At 39.1% G+C, this 15,884-nt stretch overlaps 1 protein-coding gene across 1 annotated transcript; it reads right to left on the bottom strand.

Moving 5' to 3' along the window:
* Positions 1-415: 415 nt before the first annotated feature.
* Positions 416-14,002, bottom strand: dap (death-associated protein). The gene is made up of 4 exons (XM_004080981.5): positions 13,764-14,002; positions 11,659-11,758; positions 6,282-6,324; positions 416-1,991 (listed from the first exon to the last, which is right to left on the bottom strand). Exons 1-4 carry the CDS (start codon positions 13,816-13,818, stop codon positions 1,872-1,874), a joined length of 318 nt encoding a protein of 105 aa, XP_004081029.1. The 5' UTR covers positions 13,819-14,002; the 3' UTR covers positions 416-1,871.
* Positions 14,003-15,884: the final 1,882 nt, after the last annotated feature.

The raw sequence follows: 15,884 nt of genomic DNA, 5'->3' as shown, positions 1-15,884 counted from the left end.
ATGTTTGCTGCAATGGGAAGTTTGAACTTGCAGTCCGAGGCCGGCATTCACTAAATCCACAGCGACTGCTTTATTGCTCTAACATAAGCTGACAGAACACCTGGTTGCAGATGCATGTGAAAAAATGAATTACATGCACCAAACACCTGGTGCACACAGAATGTGTGTGTGTCTGAGGGGAAAAAAATGGCAGACAGGTCTCGGGGAGAGGCTCATTTTATTTCAGACAGCCAGCTGAGCCCTAATCCATTAGTGTCGGGGTGCATGGGACGCCCAAATGCTTGAGGTGAACAACTGGACACAATCCATCATTCAATTAAAAAAAGAAATAAAAAAACTTCTTCCCCCAAGATGTTTTTTTTTTGTAATTTTCCCCAAATTGGGATAAAATATTTAAACAAAAGACAACACTTGGTTAATTTCAAGATAATTTATATCTTTATTTACTGACAACCACACCTCACACCCAAGTCCACTTATAAACAGAATGTTTTCTTTACATTTTGAAAGATTGATTCAAGAAAACCAACAGAAAACGAACCCTAATCAACAAAATCATAAGAACATAAGAAATGATTCCTTCATGGTAAAATACGCTCCAAAAAAACTATTAGTGTTGCCAACAGCTGATTGTTTGGGAAGGATGGCTACAGAAAGTGTGTTTTTATGTTTATATGTTGTTTTCTTTAGCAGGATTTTAGTGTCCTCCTATATCAGTTGAGCTGAATATTCTTCATAGACAAATTGTTTAACCTTCTTCAAGCACTTCATTATGAAAAATGCTTCTTTTTTTTTTAATAGGCTCACATTTTTACCTCCATATTCCAGCTGATTAGCTCATTTCCTAGTGCACTCCTGTGATGTTCAGTCAAAAAAGTATAATATCATCCCTGCAAAACCTGCCGATGTACTGGCTAATGCTGATGTAGACACAGGTTTAGGAAGTTGTTGCCTCCAGTTTCATCACATCAGTGGTTGCCTCTTCAGCAGGTTCAAATCTATGAGAGGTAAATGAGACAAACTGCAAAGAAGCATCGCTGCTGAGCTCATTGAACACCACAACAGATGGACTTTTCTAGGAAAGTGTATCTATTGGTTCAGTCAAGGTAAAATAAAAGTATGGCATTACATGAATCACCTGAATTTCTATTGAGAAAATTATATTCTTAGATATAGATGTTTTTTTTGGCTGTAATGAAAATATTTACCACAAAAAAAAGAATTTTCTGGTAATGCTTTGTGTAAAAAAAACAGTAAAATGGAATGCTTTTCTTTGTCATAATGGCTTTAAGGTCAGTTACTGTATTTGGCGTGTCCCTCCAATTCCTAACATGCCTCTATCTTGGTAATATAACTGAAGCAAAATCCATACTCTTCTTTTAAAGACTGCTAGCTCTCAATCACATTCTTTTGGTCTCTGAAATCCTTCAAAGAAAGGAGTTCAATTCTGTAAAGTGATTAAACTGTTTGTAAGAGTGATTGCGATCGGTTGGCTATGGTGAGCACTCGCCCAGCAGCGTCAGATACGTGCTAAAAGGAGAACTGTTTAATAAGGTTCGTCTCCACTTAAGACCACCAAACTGCCAAACCATCCCTGTAGAGAAGAGGCCATGAAGGTGTAGAACTAGCACTCCAGCATCACAGCAGCAGAACAGCAACAGCAGATATTCTACAACAGTCGTACTGACATTTTTCATTGGTTCCTGGCAACAACAAAAAAAAAAGTTTTCAACATAACAAGCAAGCAAAAATTACTGTTATTATTTAGCAGAGATCTGTGCCCGATGAGAAAGCATCTTCATCCTGTGTGTTCCATTGGGAAAGGCTGGTTGAAGGAGATAGCAGAGGAGCCTGCCTGCTGGCGGGCTGGCTCACTTGCGCGGTTGGTGGATGTGTTGGTTGATGTGCTGAGTAGGGGGCAGCTTAGGAACACTAGGCTGGGGCTTCTGGTGCGCTACCTGAGCAGCTGCCGGTGTGAAGTCCTTATCGCCCTGAACAGACCACAGAATCGATAATTATGCACTCAACCCCGTCACACTGATGACAAATTGTAAAATTATAGATATTACGAGATTATCAAATTTTCCTCATGAATATGAAATTATACGTTGATTAGCAGCCTTTTAATTTATAGTTCTCAGAAGAAAACAAAGCTTCAAAAATACAGCTAAAGGCAAAAATAAAACCAAATAAAACATTTAAAAAGGAAAGAAATTTAATTGAAACATCAACTCAAAAGTTTAAAAAGGACAAAAAAACAAAACAAACTTGGGTACCGAAAATAAAATGTAAAAAAAGACTACAAAGAAAGAAAGAAAGAGATGATGTAATCTGATTACTGTATCTGCACTGCAATCAGTCCTCCAATCACATCCCATCAAGATAATCAATCTTTTTATTACTTGAAAAGAACCTATCGGATCAGAACCGGATTACAAAAACTGTAAAACCATGAAATGAATTAACTCAGTGGGGGGTGGGATTATACGAGTTTGCTTCTTCCCACTCCTTTTCAAGCAATACATCAAGCTCTACTTAACTTTAGTTAACGATCACTGTATTTAATTAAGTAAAAAGCGATTTAAGTGACTTTTTTGTTTTGTTTTATTTTCTGTCTTTTTAATCTATGCATTTCAACATTTCTATAATGAGTTTGATAAATATGTGTAAATTCTTAATTGCTTTTACTACAATGCTTGAAATAAATGAATCAATAAATAAAAATAAATCACGGCAGGTTACCACCTACTTCTGCTTTATCTGCTCACTTTTGCCAATTTTACATATTCCTTTTGAACTTAAATTTAGACGCCATTAGAGCACAGTGGAAAAAAGTAGAAAAATTAAACGACTGTTTAAGTTTTCCCCAAATTAAGACATTATTAAATAATAAAATAAAACACTTGAGTACAGAGATATTTAATATTAAAATTCGTCAGAAAGTACTGCGTTTCACAGATCTGAAGGAAAAGGTCAACAACCATATTACTTAGAAAAATAATGCAGGACCTAAAATATTTTCACAAAGACTGGATGAAGACTCTTGCGACCCTTTAGTGTTTTTCTAATTTTTATGAATAATTCGTCTATTTGTCACTTTTTGTAGTTGTCATGGAAGCTTTTATAACCAATTCCTTTCAATAGTTATAACACAGAATTATAAAATCCTTAAAGTGTAGTGAGTTTACAACAAACTCATTCCTGAAAAGATCAAATCTGAAAATGTCATCTTTTATGGCGCGAATGAGGAGCTTTTGATTCGAAAATGTAATATTCATTTTTTATTCCCCAATTTTTCGAAAAGCTTTTTATTCTACTTATGCCTGACATACTTTTTTCTATGAAAAACAAAAGTATTCCATATGAAACATTGCAGGGGGTCGTGGGTGGGTGTCAGATTAAACCTCAGAAACTGTGCTTCAATATAGTTTACGGGAAATGATGTATGGAAAACACTGATCTATTTATATTTGATTTATCCTTCAATCCGACTAGAGCTATGTTCACAAAGCCCTTGGCAACACGCTTTTAACGGCCACTTCAAATGAAACGTCTATGTAAACACGCGTTTTCGGCTTCTGTGTTCAAAACTGTCCAGTTCATGCGTGACGCACCTTTTTACGACCGTTTTCACACTCTGCGTAGAAAATGTTTGGCCATTTAACATGCATTGCCAGAGAAACCAGATAAATTCGGTATTCAGATTTGATAGTGCTGTATGGATTTGGTCAACCTTGTGAACCTTTGGCGATTAGCCTGACGACGTCTGCGTTTGTTTTTCAAATAAAGATAAAAAAAGGCCACTCTCCTGACATGATTGTTATCCATATCCACTATTGCAAGGATGTTACAAATAAACCGAAATGTTTCCGTTTTGTGCCCAAATCCAGAGATTTGCACCGATTTGACTATGGCACCAAGCTTCTTTTAACTGTAGGGGGTGGACATGTGCTAGTAAACAGCAGCCCCTCCCTGCTTGTACGGCATTGTACAATGTGAACACCATGGGTTAAACGTGCATTCTTGAACATGCATCAATAGCCTGGTGTCTATGAAGGTTTACACAGGCAATAAGCTAACTTAGTTCACATTTTGTTGGGGCGTTTGACCAAATTAAGTTATAAAAGCACTCCTAACCCCCCCTCTGAAAGCCCACAGAATCCTCTACAAGCCTCCTGCTGAACTTTACTCCTAACCCATCCCTGCTCTGTTTGTGCTGCTTGTAGTTTTCCAGCATTTGTGTGGAGGTGGGCGTGTTATGTTTACAGCGTGTGCACGCCATTTCCATAACGAACGGCCAAGAATGTGGATGGATGTGACCCACAGCTGCCCTGGTCCCATTTAAAAGTTCCCCTCTACAATATTTCTGTCCAACTCAGGCAGAGTTGTGAGAGGAAACGCAACAAATTAACACACCAAAATATTTTCACACTTTTTTTTTTTAAGACGCGAGACAGACATGTCGAAATCACACTCGAGTGCTGAAGGAAAAATAGAACGCACACTATCAGGAGATGCTTTAAAGTCATTAAAAAAAGAAAAAAGACCCAAAAATATCTACACCAACCACCATAAATACACACACAAATACACTCTGAAGTGTTTCACTTGGCATCAAAAGGCTTCTCTGAAGCTTTGTGTTGCTAGCCTGTGGGTTTGATGGCAGCGATAGAAGGCGAATGAGAAAGCCTAGAGGAGGGACACAGGAAAAGATGGGATCCCTGCCACCTTCTCACATCTCCACAATCTTCCCCCAAAAATCTGCCAGGTCTGACACATACACAAAAAAAAATAAATAAAGAAGAAAGGCATCAAGCAGTCCAGGTTATAACCAAAAAGGAGATTAATCAGTTTTTGGGTTATTATTTGAAACAGCAGGATAAATGCACACATGAGATAAATAAACTGATGATTTTATAGGTATATATATTATGTTTTTGTATTACTTTTTTTTTAAGTATATAGATGTACAGCTGTGCTCAGTTGTACATCTGCTCAGTTCTAATGCTGCAAAATTATTCATTTATGAATTTTGGATCTAAATATTACATTAACTTAGCATATTTGACCTTAGGAGACTGATAATATCTAATGAAAAAAAGACATGTGTGGTCACATGACTGACTGGTCTCGCGTTCTCAATAAGAAGTACCGTCTGGTTCCAAAAAGTCAAAATCCCATAGATTTGTATTGAGAAAAAAAACCCTCAAAAGTTGAAAGTTTGTAATGTTTGACAGATTCTCCAAGTGTGGGCTTCCAACAAGCTCACTCCTGACTGGCGAGTGTGGTTGCCATAGAAATGTTGACTCAGCCATGATTTGGACCAATCACTGCTTACCGACATCTGGCTCCAATGAGTGGGCGTTTGAAAAGCAAAGAAAATGGCGACTGAATTGACTACTTTTCCCTGAAACTGTAAGCAAGTCATTTTCTATGGGTGATCACACTCACTCAGTCCAGTTCTCATACACAATCAATGGTTCAACCATTAAAACAAAAAGTTCTAATCGTTTTGTGATCTTGTATTTTACTGAAGATTTTTTTTTCTTTGAGATCCATTCATTCATCCTCTAATCCCGTTTTTGTCCCTTTCGGGGTCATGGGGCTGCCGGAGCCTATCCTGACCACTTGTTGGTGAAGGCAGGGTACACACTGGACAGGTCACCAGTCTGACGCAGGGCCACAACCATACACACTTGCATTCATGCCTAGGTATTTTAGATCAAAAAATTAAAGTAAATAAGAGGGAAAAAGAAACTTGACATATCTAGGAGCATGCTCAGTAAGGCTGCTTTAACAATTATTTGTTCAAACTTAATCAATTTGTTTGTAGAGTACCTTTCAATAACAGGCTGTCAAGGTGCTTGACATTGAAGACATATATTAGGTTAAAACAATAAAGCAAAAAAAAAAGCATTTACCACGAAACAATTATAAAAATATCTTAGCAGAAAGGTTTTTGAAACCAGACTGAATGAAATTATGTCTGTTAAGTTGGACAATTTTACATTGGAGTGGATAATGAGCTTCTAGTGGTTACTTAGTGAACTGACCTGGCTCTAGTTCCTTTTTAATTATTTATTTCATACAACCGAACAGTTAAATGGTTTAGTAATATACCAACTTCCCCCCATGGCCCTTATTATCCCACCAACTCTCCTTCCATCTTCATGAGCTCAGAGTCGCCGCTGTTCCCTGCAGAGCTGGAGTCGCAAATCCAAACTACCTAATGACGCCTATTTCAACCCTCCTCGTGGTCTGCGTGAGAGTGGCTTTCTTACCTTTGTGACCACTCCAGAAACAATCACAGGGGCCTTCGGCGGGCTGAAAATGAAACAGAAAATCTCGGTTGGTTGAGTTGGCATATGCGATCAGAATCCGCAGAAAAGGACACGGTTATCGACGTAGAAACAGCAGAAACAGTAGTTTGTGACACTATGTAAAAATATGGACATCCTATGTAGCCGAAGCAGCACCCCAACTCCCACACACTGGATGGAGCTGCCAGCAGCTTAAATAGCTCCCATTCATTCTGGCAAAAACCCTCGGCACTCATTGTGTCTGGGTGGGGACTGTAGGGCGGCCTGGACTAAACCAAAGCTATCAGAGAAAATGAGTATTATGAAGACGGATGATGATGAAGAACGAGACTGTTTTAGGTGGAGGTCGAGAAGAGCTCAGAGAGAAGAGAGGGGGATACTACAAGTAAAGGATTGTCAAGGGAGGAGGGGACGGCAGGGAAACGAGAAAGCCAAATATATAATAAGAGTCTCGTTAGAAAAGAGGAAAGAGGGTGAAGGAGAGAGGGAAGCGAGCACTTACTCACATTCAGGACAAAGTGAAGGAGGTGGAGGAAAGGATGAGGAGGAATAATGCCGAGCCTGAAGTAAATATCGACCTTGGCATGAAAAACGAGGGCCGTCTTACTGTACAGCAGCATCACCCCCGCAAATGAGTACCGTTATCCACCTTCAAGACTCTACTCAAAGACATTTTAGCAGCAGAGCACATTCAAGTCAAGGCCTGAGCGCCTTAGCAGCACAAATATGAAGAGAAGAGTTTCAAATACTGACATAATCCTTAAAGTCCCACCCCCATCACCTTTTAAACTATTGTGAAAGTGTTCCTAGAGGTCCTTTAATTATGATTATGCCGTATTTGTCCACACGTGGATGCATCAGAATGGAGCAGAGCAGGGAGCTTGTGGCATGCCGTACAGCTTCTACGGAATTTTTTTCTACGGCACCTGCTCCTGATTCACAAGGATTTGCATAAAGAAACACTCAAAAATCCCATTTTAAGCTTAATTTTCTTTATCTATATCCTCCATCATGAGAAAAATACCACAAGAGCATGTTAAAAACTCAACACACACACAAAAACAACAACTACAATGTTCAGCATTTTACCAAATCCTTCTTGGAATACATTTTAAGCATTTGCCACTTACTTTAGGAATTAAACATCCATGGAAACCCGCCAGCGCACATATTTCAATTCTCTAAACTTCTTTTTGAGTTTTCACAGATCATGTCTGGACTCACTGGAGTTGAAAGCACTTCTTTTTGCCAATTTTGTTAATGGGAAAAAGGCTTTTGTTTGCACCTCAATAGTTTTCTTATTCAAATAAATACCCAGCAAGGAAAGTGAATGACTTATAACGCACTAAGATGTTTGGGGGAAATAATTAAAAATGGGGGCAAAACATCATCAAAGAGATGTGATGTTCCTGAATACTGATGTACAGACATGCAAAACCAACAGCTCCCTTTCTGTGCCATGTCAAGCTGCGTGGAGGGATGCAAGTGCCAGAAACTGAGACAGCAAGGGCTATGAGGTGTTGAGTCCTTCAAGACCCATGATAGACTGAAAAACAATGTAAATAGTGAAGGAATACATCACAGGAAAGCCACACACGAGAGCCTTCCTTGATTAAAAAACGGAAAAGTCTGTACGAGCAGAAATACTCAGCCTTCAAAAGCTCTCATCAAGTGGAAGAACACTGAGGAAGAGGAGGTTTTGTGAAACCGGGAGGAGCCTTCAAAGATGGAGGAAGTCTGTAGGGGGCAGCAGCGATCTGCACAGCCTTCAACAGTCGCTTTTGTGCCATCAGGAGGGGACAGGGTAACAAGAAAGAAGGGAGGGGGGGGGGAAGAAAAAGGAATAGAGACGAGAAAAGACATGAGGAGCAAATCAAAACTAATAAAGCTGTGAAATGAGCACGAGTCCATTTGCTTTTGTTCCCGTCGCAAGCTTTGACACCGCCGATTTGGCAACCCCACCCACCCCTCCCTGCTTCAGCAGCACAGGAAGTTTGTTGCCGTGGGCGAGGTGGTGGTTGCCGTGGAAACAGATGCCCGTTGTCTGTCTTCTTTCCCTCTTTCGTCTCTCTCTATTCCTCTCCGTCCTTTGCAACTTTTTCCACTATGAGCTGTCGGGGCATTGCACATTTCAGCCCCGTGCTCCGTCCATTTAGTCCAGCGCTCACACAGCACCACCTGCTCCCCTTCCAAACCACATAAACAGGCTTTTACACATCTCAAACTTGTTCTCTTACCTGTTAGAAGGAACATCTAAAGATTTGGAGGTATTTTAGCTACAAATTCAGCTGAAAGCTGCCTCTGGTGCATTTCTATTTGCTCAGTGCGTTTTCATATCACCATATTCCCACGAGACCAGCAGTTTCCTCCACTATCCTTACCGTCTCCCACTCAGCATAATCCCCTGCCCACCTATCGCTCCCTCTTCAATGCATTTGTTGATTTCAGCGAGATTGGCCACGCCAGGAGATTCCCTTTCTGACGGCAACACTTTGCCACCTGTGCTTAATGCAGCATCCACTCAATAACCCCTGCAAGACGTCCATCAGCGAGACAGAAGTGGAGCAGACAGAGTGTGTGAGCAAGTCTCCCCGACTGCTGACTCCCATGTAGTTAGTTTCTGATAAAAATAAAACAGAGAAGCTAAATATGTTGTTTCGCAGAAAAGCCAGGAGAAGCACAGAGAGCCAAATGAAGCGTGATATTTTTCCCCCCCTCATGCAGTGATGTTTATTCTTGGACTGTTAGCTTTAAAAGAAATTATTTTGCAATAAAAAATGCAAAACGGAAATTTTAACACTGGGTGAGGTATAAATTATAGTTATGTTTTCGTAAATAGGTGAAAAATGATGCACATTTACATTTACAGCTGAGAAAATGTAACAAATAACAATGATCTATGACAACATTGATTAAATGTAAAGGCGCAGTATTTTAAACAAGTTGTAAGTTCTAGCATATTTCTTTTAAGTATTAAAAATATCACTCTCAGATAGTATCCAGTCCATACATGTGTTTAGTGACACAAATATCACTTATATCTGGTTCTCAACCCTTTAAAACAATGAATCTTCTGTGATGTTTTTTTGTAGGTAAGTACTTATATTAACCCTTAATTAACTTTAAAATATAGCAGTTATTCAAAGGCAGATCAGAAAGGCAAAAAACTTCAAAGTAAATATTAAAAAATGAAATATTAAAACAATATGCATAAAGTAATAGGAAATGAATACGATTGAATTAATACTTGGATGGAAATAATTAAACAATAAAGACTAAATGCAAAAATAAACTTGTGTAGAGTCCAGTCTTGAACTAGTTTTCCAGATGTGCAGCTTCTTCTATCCACTACTTTATCTCACAGGACATTCAAATGTTGGAAGCTAGCTCAGCAAACTACCTTCGCGCTCTCACCCAATCAACATCATGCTTGATATAGATGTCTCTATCATCCACACACAAAGGACAGTTTAACAAAAAGAAAAAAGAAAAGCTGCCATGTCATGTATTGGCTCTATCCCCACTTTAGACTGCAAGACATCTATAAAAGCAATAAGGATGAATGGGGAAAAAACTAATTTGATGTCCGATCAGGAATGCTGGCTCACTGCAGTGCAGTTGCAGAAGATTTCCTGTCAGGCTGTAATTTTTCTGTGCCATGTTCACTGCGGTGTGGAACATGTCACTCTCCATTTCTCATATCTCATTAATTTGCATGCAAACACTGATATGTGACACAAATGTAGCACCTCTACAAATATGCATATAGCTGACAGGTTGTCATTAATATGGAGTGGGCAGGAGGGAGCAGAGGCACACATCTACACACACAAACACACACTGAAAATAGAAGCAACTCGCAACAAGGCACCTTTGAAAGAAAAGAGTGACCAACCATGGATTCCAGCAATAAGGTGGAACATATTAGTGTCAGAACAATGATAGAATGAAGAGAATGTAAACCGTCAGATTGAGGTTTCTAGAGATAATCATAAAAACATAGAGCTGCGGCTAATTTAATCATCAAAATAAATAAACATGATGTAAAAAATAATTTTTTTGTCTTAGTTTTTTCTTTTTGCCACCCAATTTTTAAATCTGTGCAACTTGAACCCCGTCTTCCCATCTTTTCTTCGTTCATAACATATTTTAAATGTTTTCATGCAGTCCTTTGACTTTTTATGCAGAGTCCAAGTTTAAGACTAACTTTTTCAATCAGATTCTGTTGTTTTTAGAAAAAAGCCAAGGCACAAAAATGTCTGCAACTCTCACATAGTGAACCCATGACTGATCACAAGAACAATGAGCCCATCACCCTTGACTGTATGAGAGAACTGGATTGAGTGACCCCAAACAAGGTTCCAAACAGGAAGTACCTGCTGGTTCCAGGAAGCCAAAATGCCATAGACTTGTTCTACTGAGAAATAAACAGCTATTACTTAGTCAGTAATTTGTCAGAATGACCATTCTGGCATACGATGAAGATTTAAGACGAATCTCCCCAGCCTACTTTCGAGCGGTAGGGTGTGGACTTCCAACAAGATGATTGGTGAGAGTGGTTGCCATAGAAATGTTGACTCAGACAAACCCATACCACTCACTACTCATCTGGCTCCAACATGGCAGCATCTATGTCTTAGAAAAATGGCGACTGAATTGACTTCATTATGTGGGAGCAGCCAGGAAGTAAGCCCTTCTCTCTGGGTGACATCACACTTGACTCAGTCAAGTTCTCATCCAGACAATATCCGTGACACAGCAATGAAAACATACTCCTCCACATGAGCTTAGATTAGATTTTACTTAGATATTATACTTCTAATAGGCCTGCATAATAAATAGCAAATTAATTGTTATTGCGATATCAACCTGTGTAATATGCATATCTCAAAAGACGGCAAAAATCGCAATAAATGGTAACTTTAAAACAATCTTATGGCAGCTTGAAGTATTAAAGAATTAAATAAATCCATTTATGCATTTGACCAATCGGAAAAGCCCTTTTACGTTAAGATGCTCGCCTCCCATGTAGACTAGTTTCATTTGGAGCATAATTTAAGTTATGTTAACTATTATTTAAATTAACCTGCAGTGAAAGGGAAATTATTTTTTTTTTAGTTGTTTTTGCTATCTGTTCATGTATCGCAAGTTATATCGCAATATTGATCACTAATATCGCCAGTTTTCCTCATATCGTCCAGCTCTAACTTTCAATTAGTAAAAAATAAATAAATAAATAAAAGACATCTAGGCAACCTCCCCTCTGTAAGCAAGCGGAATAAGGTCATTTTTATTTGGGCGTAAATTCACAGACAGGATTACATTGTTGGAGGGTTACCTGGTGCTGACGTACTCCTCCTCATCCTCATCTTTCTGCGGAGGTTCGACGGGAGGAGGCGCCTGGTGTTTCTGCACTATCCTCATACCTCCTGCCTTAACTGCAACAACAAAGGGATGCACATTCATTTCAACAGTGGGGTACAGGATAAGGATGAACTTTATTAATTCTGTGAGACAAACCCTCAAATAAAATATTAGCGCCAACTTAGCTAAATAAAAGCAATGTAGGAGAATCAAGTCATACAAGAAAAACGGCAAACATTTACAAGACTTATGTTGTGAAATGAGGGAAAACAAATCGTAATTTTACAAAGAAAGAAACTATACTTTTTGAAAATAAAGCTGGTTGTGTAAAACTGCAGCCACATTTTGTGCAGACTTCATTAATGCAGGCATTTATGGGGATGCCATAAGACCTTAGTTTATCGTAGATATCCATCTCCAACTATACTGCCGACGAAGTCGTAAACAGAACGATCGCCGGACATCCACTCCTTGTGGGTCAAGAATTTTCTCCTGAAGAGGCCCTGTTTCCATCAATTTCTTTTCAATGTCTTTATACTAGTAAAAAGTCCATACTGACTATTTTTTTTTTATAATTCCGAGTTTATTCTTGTCAAATTTTGACTTTTTCCAACGACTATTGTCGTATTTACAACAATTGTCATACCTTTTTGAATTCTCATATATTTATGTTTTTAATGTTTATGGTGGCATGAATACGTCACCATGGAAACACAAACGTCATCAGTAAAAAAAAAAAAAAGTTCTGAAGCAGAAATCATAGATCAAATTGACCAAAACCTACAAGAACTAAAAAAGGGATTTATTCAGCCAATTATAAAAACCACTGTTTACTGTATCACCAAAGTACATCTGATTATTATTTTAAAGTCCCACTCTAATCCTGTTTTGATAAAGCGTTCCCAGTTGTCCTTTAGTTCTGATTATGCTGCTTTTAGCCACTAACTAAATAAATAAAAACAGTGTTGTCTTGTAGGGGATAGTTTCTGCAGAGCAGCACGAGTTCATTAGATATTTGTCTCCGAGTTGTGGGCGGAACTGTTGGGACAGAGAACGCCTCACTTCCCATCATCCCTTTGTTTACACTCTGTCCTGCTAGCTTACAACCCGTTACAACTCCAAGCTGACATTACTAGTGCAACAAAAATGGCGAGCAATATTGGAGCTCTCCAGCCTTGCAGTTTTGAGCCAGGTGGCAGTTTGAATGAGGAAAACAAAGACGTGCACAGATCTAGCAGTCGACTAGCAGATGCATCAGAATGGAGCTTGTGGCGCACAGATTGTAGCACCTATGTCACTTCTTCCAAAGGCTTTTTTTCTGTCTGATCCTGATTCACAATGATCTGAATGAGGAAATAGTCAGACATGCATTTTAAAGTTAATTTTCCTTTATATGTGTCCTACATCATAAGAAAAATACCACAAAGAACATGTTAAAGCACAATTTTCATTGAAGTGAGTGTTGAAGTAAAAAAATCTGTGTGAGAATAGATCAGATCTGTATTTATACTATGTATCAGCAACGATATCTGACTATTAGATTAAAGGTTGAAGCAACTATAAGCTCTCTGCAGGACAGCAGAGTGAATTGGCCTCTCGTGATCACAGGTTATGCGGGAGGGACACGTTTATCTCTCAGCTGCGGCCCACTGCTGCCATGCTTCCCTCTTCTTGTCCACGTCTGCGTTTTTACTGTTTTTTTACGGATCGCCCACGTCATCGCCACCCTGCTGTTGCTGCTATTCGTTACAACAATGCGAATAAAGAAAAAGTAAACATCGAAACGCACCTATCTCCAATCTCTCCATGGAACCGGTCTGCAAAAACGCGGAGAAAGAGAATCAGGAAGTACGACGGGGAGACGTGAAACTACTGAGAGAAAAAACGTGACAAGCTCAGGAAAAAGGCTACCTGGATGGCGGATATTTGTTAGAACCGCTGACGCATGCTCGTCAGATGATTGCATGCGTATTATTCACGTTCATGTGAGTGTTCAATGTGTGTGAGGGAGCAGAGAAACACAAAAGGCCCTGCAGTTCAGTGCAAAGATTGAAAGCCGCAGCAGCTGAGGAGGCTTACCTGCGGGGAGATGTCCTCCTTTAGTTTCCACTTTCTCCTTCGGCGGGGACGACATGATCTCTGCCCTGAAGCGGCTTCAAACCAAGAAATCTCTGATTCTATCTGCCTCAAACCGAGGACCACTCTTCACTCTAGACTAGATAGTCAACGTGGCTTTTTCCTGAGCATTGTTTGGAAATGTTGCGTCGTGACGTCACGGGAAGCCGTAAGGGGCGCGATGACGTTGGCCGTACGTATCTTTCAGAAAATGTCAGAAATGTATTTTTTAACGGGAAATTTAAAGAAAAGTACGTATTTATTTTTCTTTTCAGTTCAAAATGTGTATTTAAAACATTTATTTGATGTAAAAAAACGAATACTGTTAAAATACCACCCCTAATATGTGTTATCATTGTATATCTAGTGATTGTTTTCCTTGATACAATAATAATGTAATGCTTGTAACTAAAATAACTACAGTAGTTAAATACCCACTCTGATTAAAATTGCATATACACCTTTTGGTGTTTTTTACATGTTCCTGTTAAAAACATGGCTCATTATGGAGAACATAAAGAAGATTACGTTCAAAATTGCATTTCTGAGTATTTCTTTAGTCAAATCATTGTAAATCAGAAGCAGAAAAAATATGCCATTTGAAAAAGAATGTATTTGTGACAGAATATATGCTGGACTGACAACAACATCCCTGCCCTGAGCACTCAAAAACAGGGAGGGGAAGAGGGGCTGGGGTTGCTCTGTGCCAATGGTCCCAACCTTACAAGAATATCACTTAAAGTGAACCAAAGTGGACCCTGGTCTGGGACCAGGAACCACTCTTGAACCCAGCTGGTCACAGTTCGATTCCAATCGTACTGAGCTCCGGTTCGTTCTGAGTTTGTCTCGGTCTGAACAGACTCCGTTCTCAGAGCAGAACAACTGGACTTAACAACTGCCAATGAAGGAAACAACCAAGAGCCACGGACAAACATGGAGCAACGCACAGCAACTCATTGAAATGTGGTTGAATGAATTCAGGCTCATTAAAACAACTTTGAACGTGATACACATTGCTTCTCACAGTGTTTTCCCCAAAATCTATATGTCATAAACAGTTATCCATGTACCTTCACAGTCTCCTCAGTAACCGCCTTGCACCATGCCTCCGCTGTACTAAAGTAGCAAATAAAAAGTGTTGCACAGATACAGACGTTCAAAATTGATCAGTAAAATATAAAGTTTGACTAAGTGAACAAAATAAAGCAGACTGAGTCCGGACCAACTGACTTTTCCAGTCTTAATACACCCTTAACCTCAATTTAAAGATTATATGAACACCCCTGTCCTATGTCTTGTAGGAAATTACTTCTTTTTTTTTTGGCTAAAAACGGCATAATGATAATAAAAAGACCACTGGGAACGCTCTTAAAATAGACTAAAAGATGATCAGAGTGGGTTTTTAATATACCAGTAAAAGAAAAGAAAAAAAAGATTGCAGGCGCCAGAGCTTTTAGAGAAATCTTTTTAATGTGACTGTGCTCACAGAGGAGCCTTCAGCAAAGCTGATCTGTATCAGGACTTTTAATACACTCTTGACAAAAATGGAGGGAAAAAAAGCATAATTGGGCTCATTAGGTAACGTCTGACTTGATAATTGTTAAAATCTTAATTATGGCACCAGAGCTGCTTCATAAAATCGTCCCGCTAAAAGCTCTGACAAAACAAACCGTCCCTGTTGTAGCAATCTGCCCACACTGCAACCAAAACAAAAACTGTAACTGAGATATGTTCATTTACTTGTTATTTTTTGCCACATGTACAGAATAAATTAGTTTCTCATAAAAGGGATTTTTAAACCCTTCACACATGCAAAAGGATTTTAGGTTATTTATGAAAACACACAAACACACAAGGCTAAAGTAAGATATTACACAATCTGTTGCTGCAAATGCTGTCACATTACACCCTCCTTTTTTTTGTAGCCATGTGTACTGCTAATTAGCTGCAGACCTTGACATGGCAGTGTTGCCCAGTGCCACATTTATCCCAAGAGTGAAGGAATCTGTTAACCGATTGTGGGTCTTTGAGGTAGGTGCTGACAGTTAATCAGACAAGGGCTCACTCTTGGGTCAGCTTGTTTTT

This window comes from Oryzias latipes, chromosome 20 (assembly GCF_053564925.1).
Source record: "Oryzias latipes strain Hd-rR chromosome 20, Olatipes_Hd-rR_3.1".
Classification (NCBI taxonomy): Eukaryota; Metazoa; Chordata; class Actinopteri; order Beloniformes; family Adrianichthyidae; genus Oryzias; species Oryzias latipes.
The sequence above is the reverse complement of the archived record's forward strand: the minus strand, read 5'-3'. Positions and strand labels throughout refer to the sequence as shown.

Coding starts and splice junctions, on each gene's coding strand:
- dap (XM_004080981.5), bottom strand. CDS start 13,818: ATGTCGTCCCCGCCGAAGGAGAAAGTGGAAACTAAAGGAGGACATCTC. Junction 11,759..13,763: donor AGGAGGACATCTCCCCGCAG/GTAAGCCTCCTC, acceptor TTGTTGTTGCAG/TTAAGGCAGGAGGTATGAGG. Junction 6,325..11,658: donor GAGGAGTACGTCAGCACCAG/GTAACCCTCCAA, acceptor TTTCATTTTCAG/CCCGCCGAAGGCCCCTGTGA.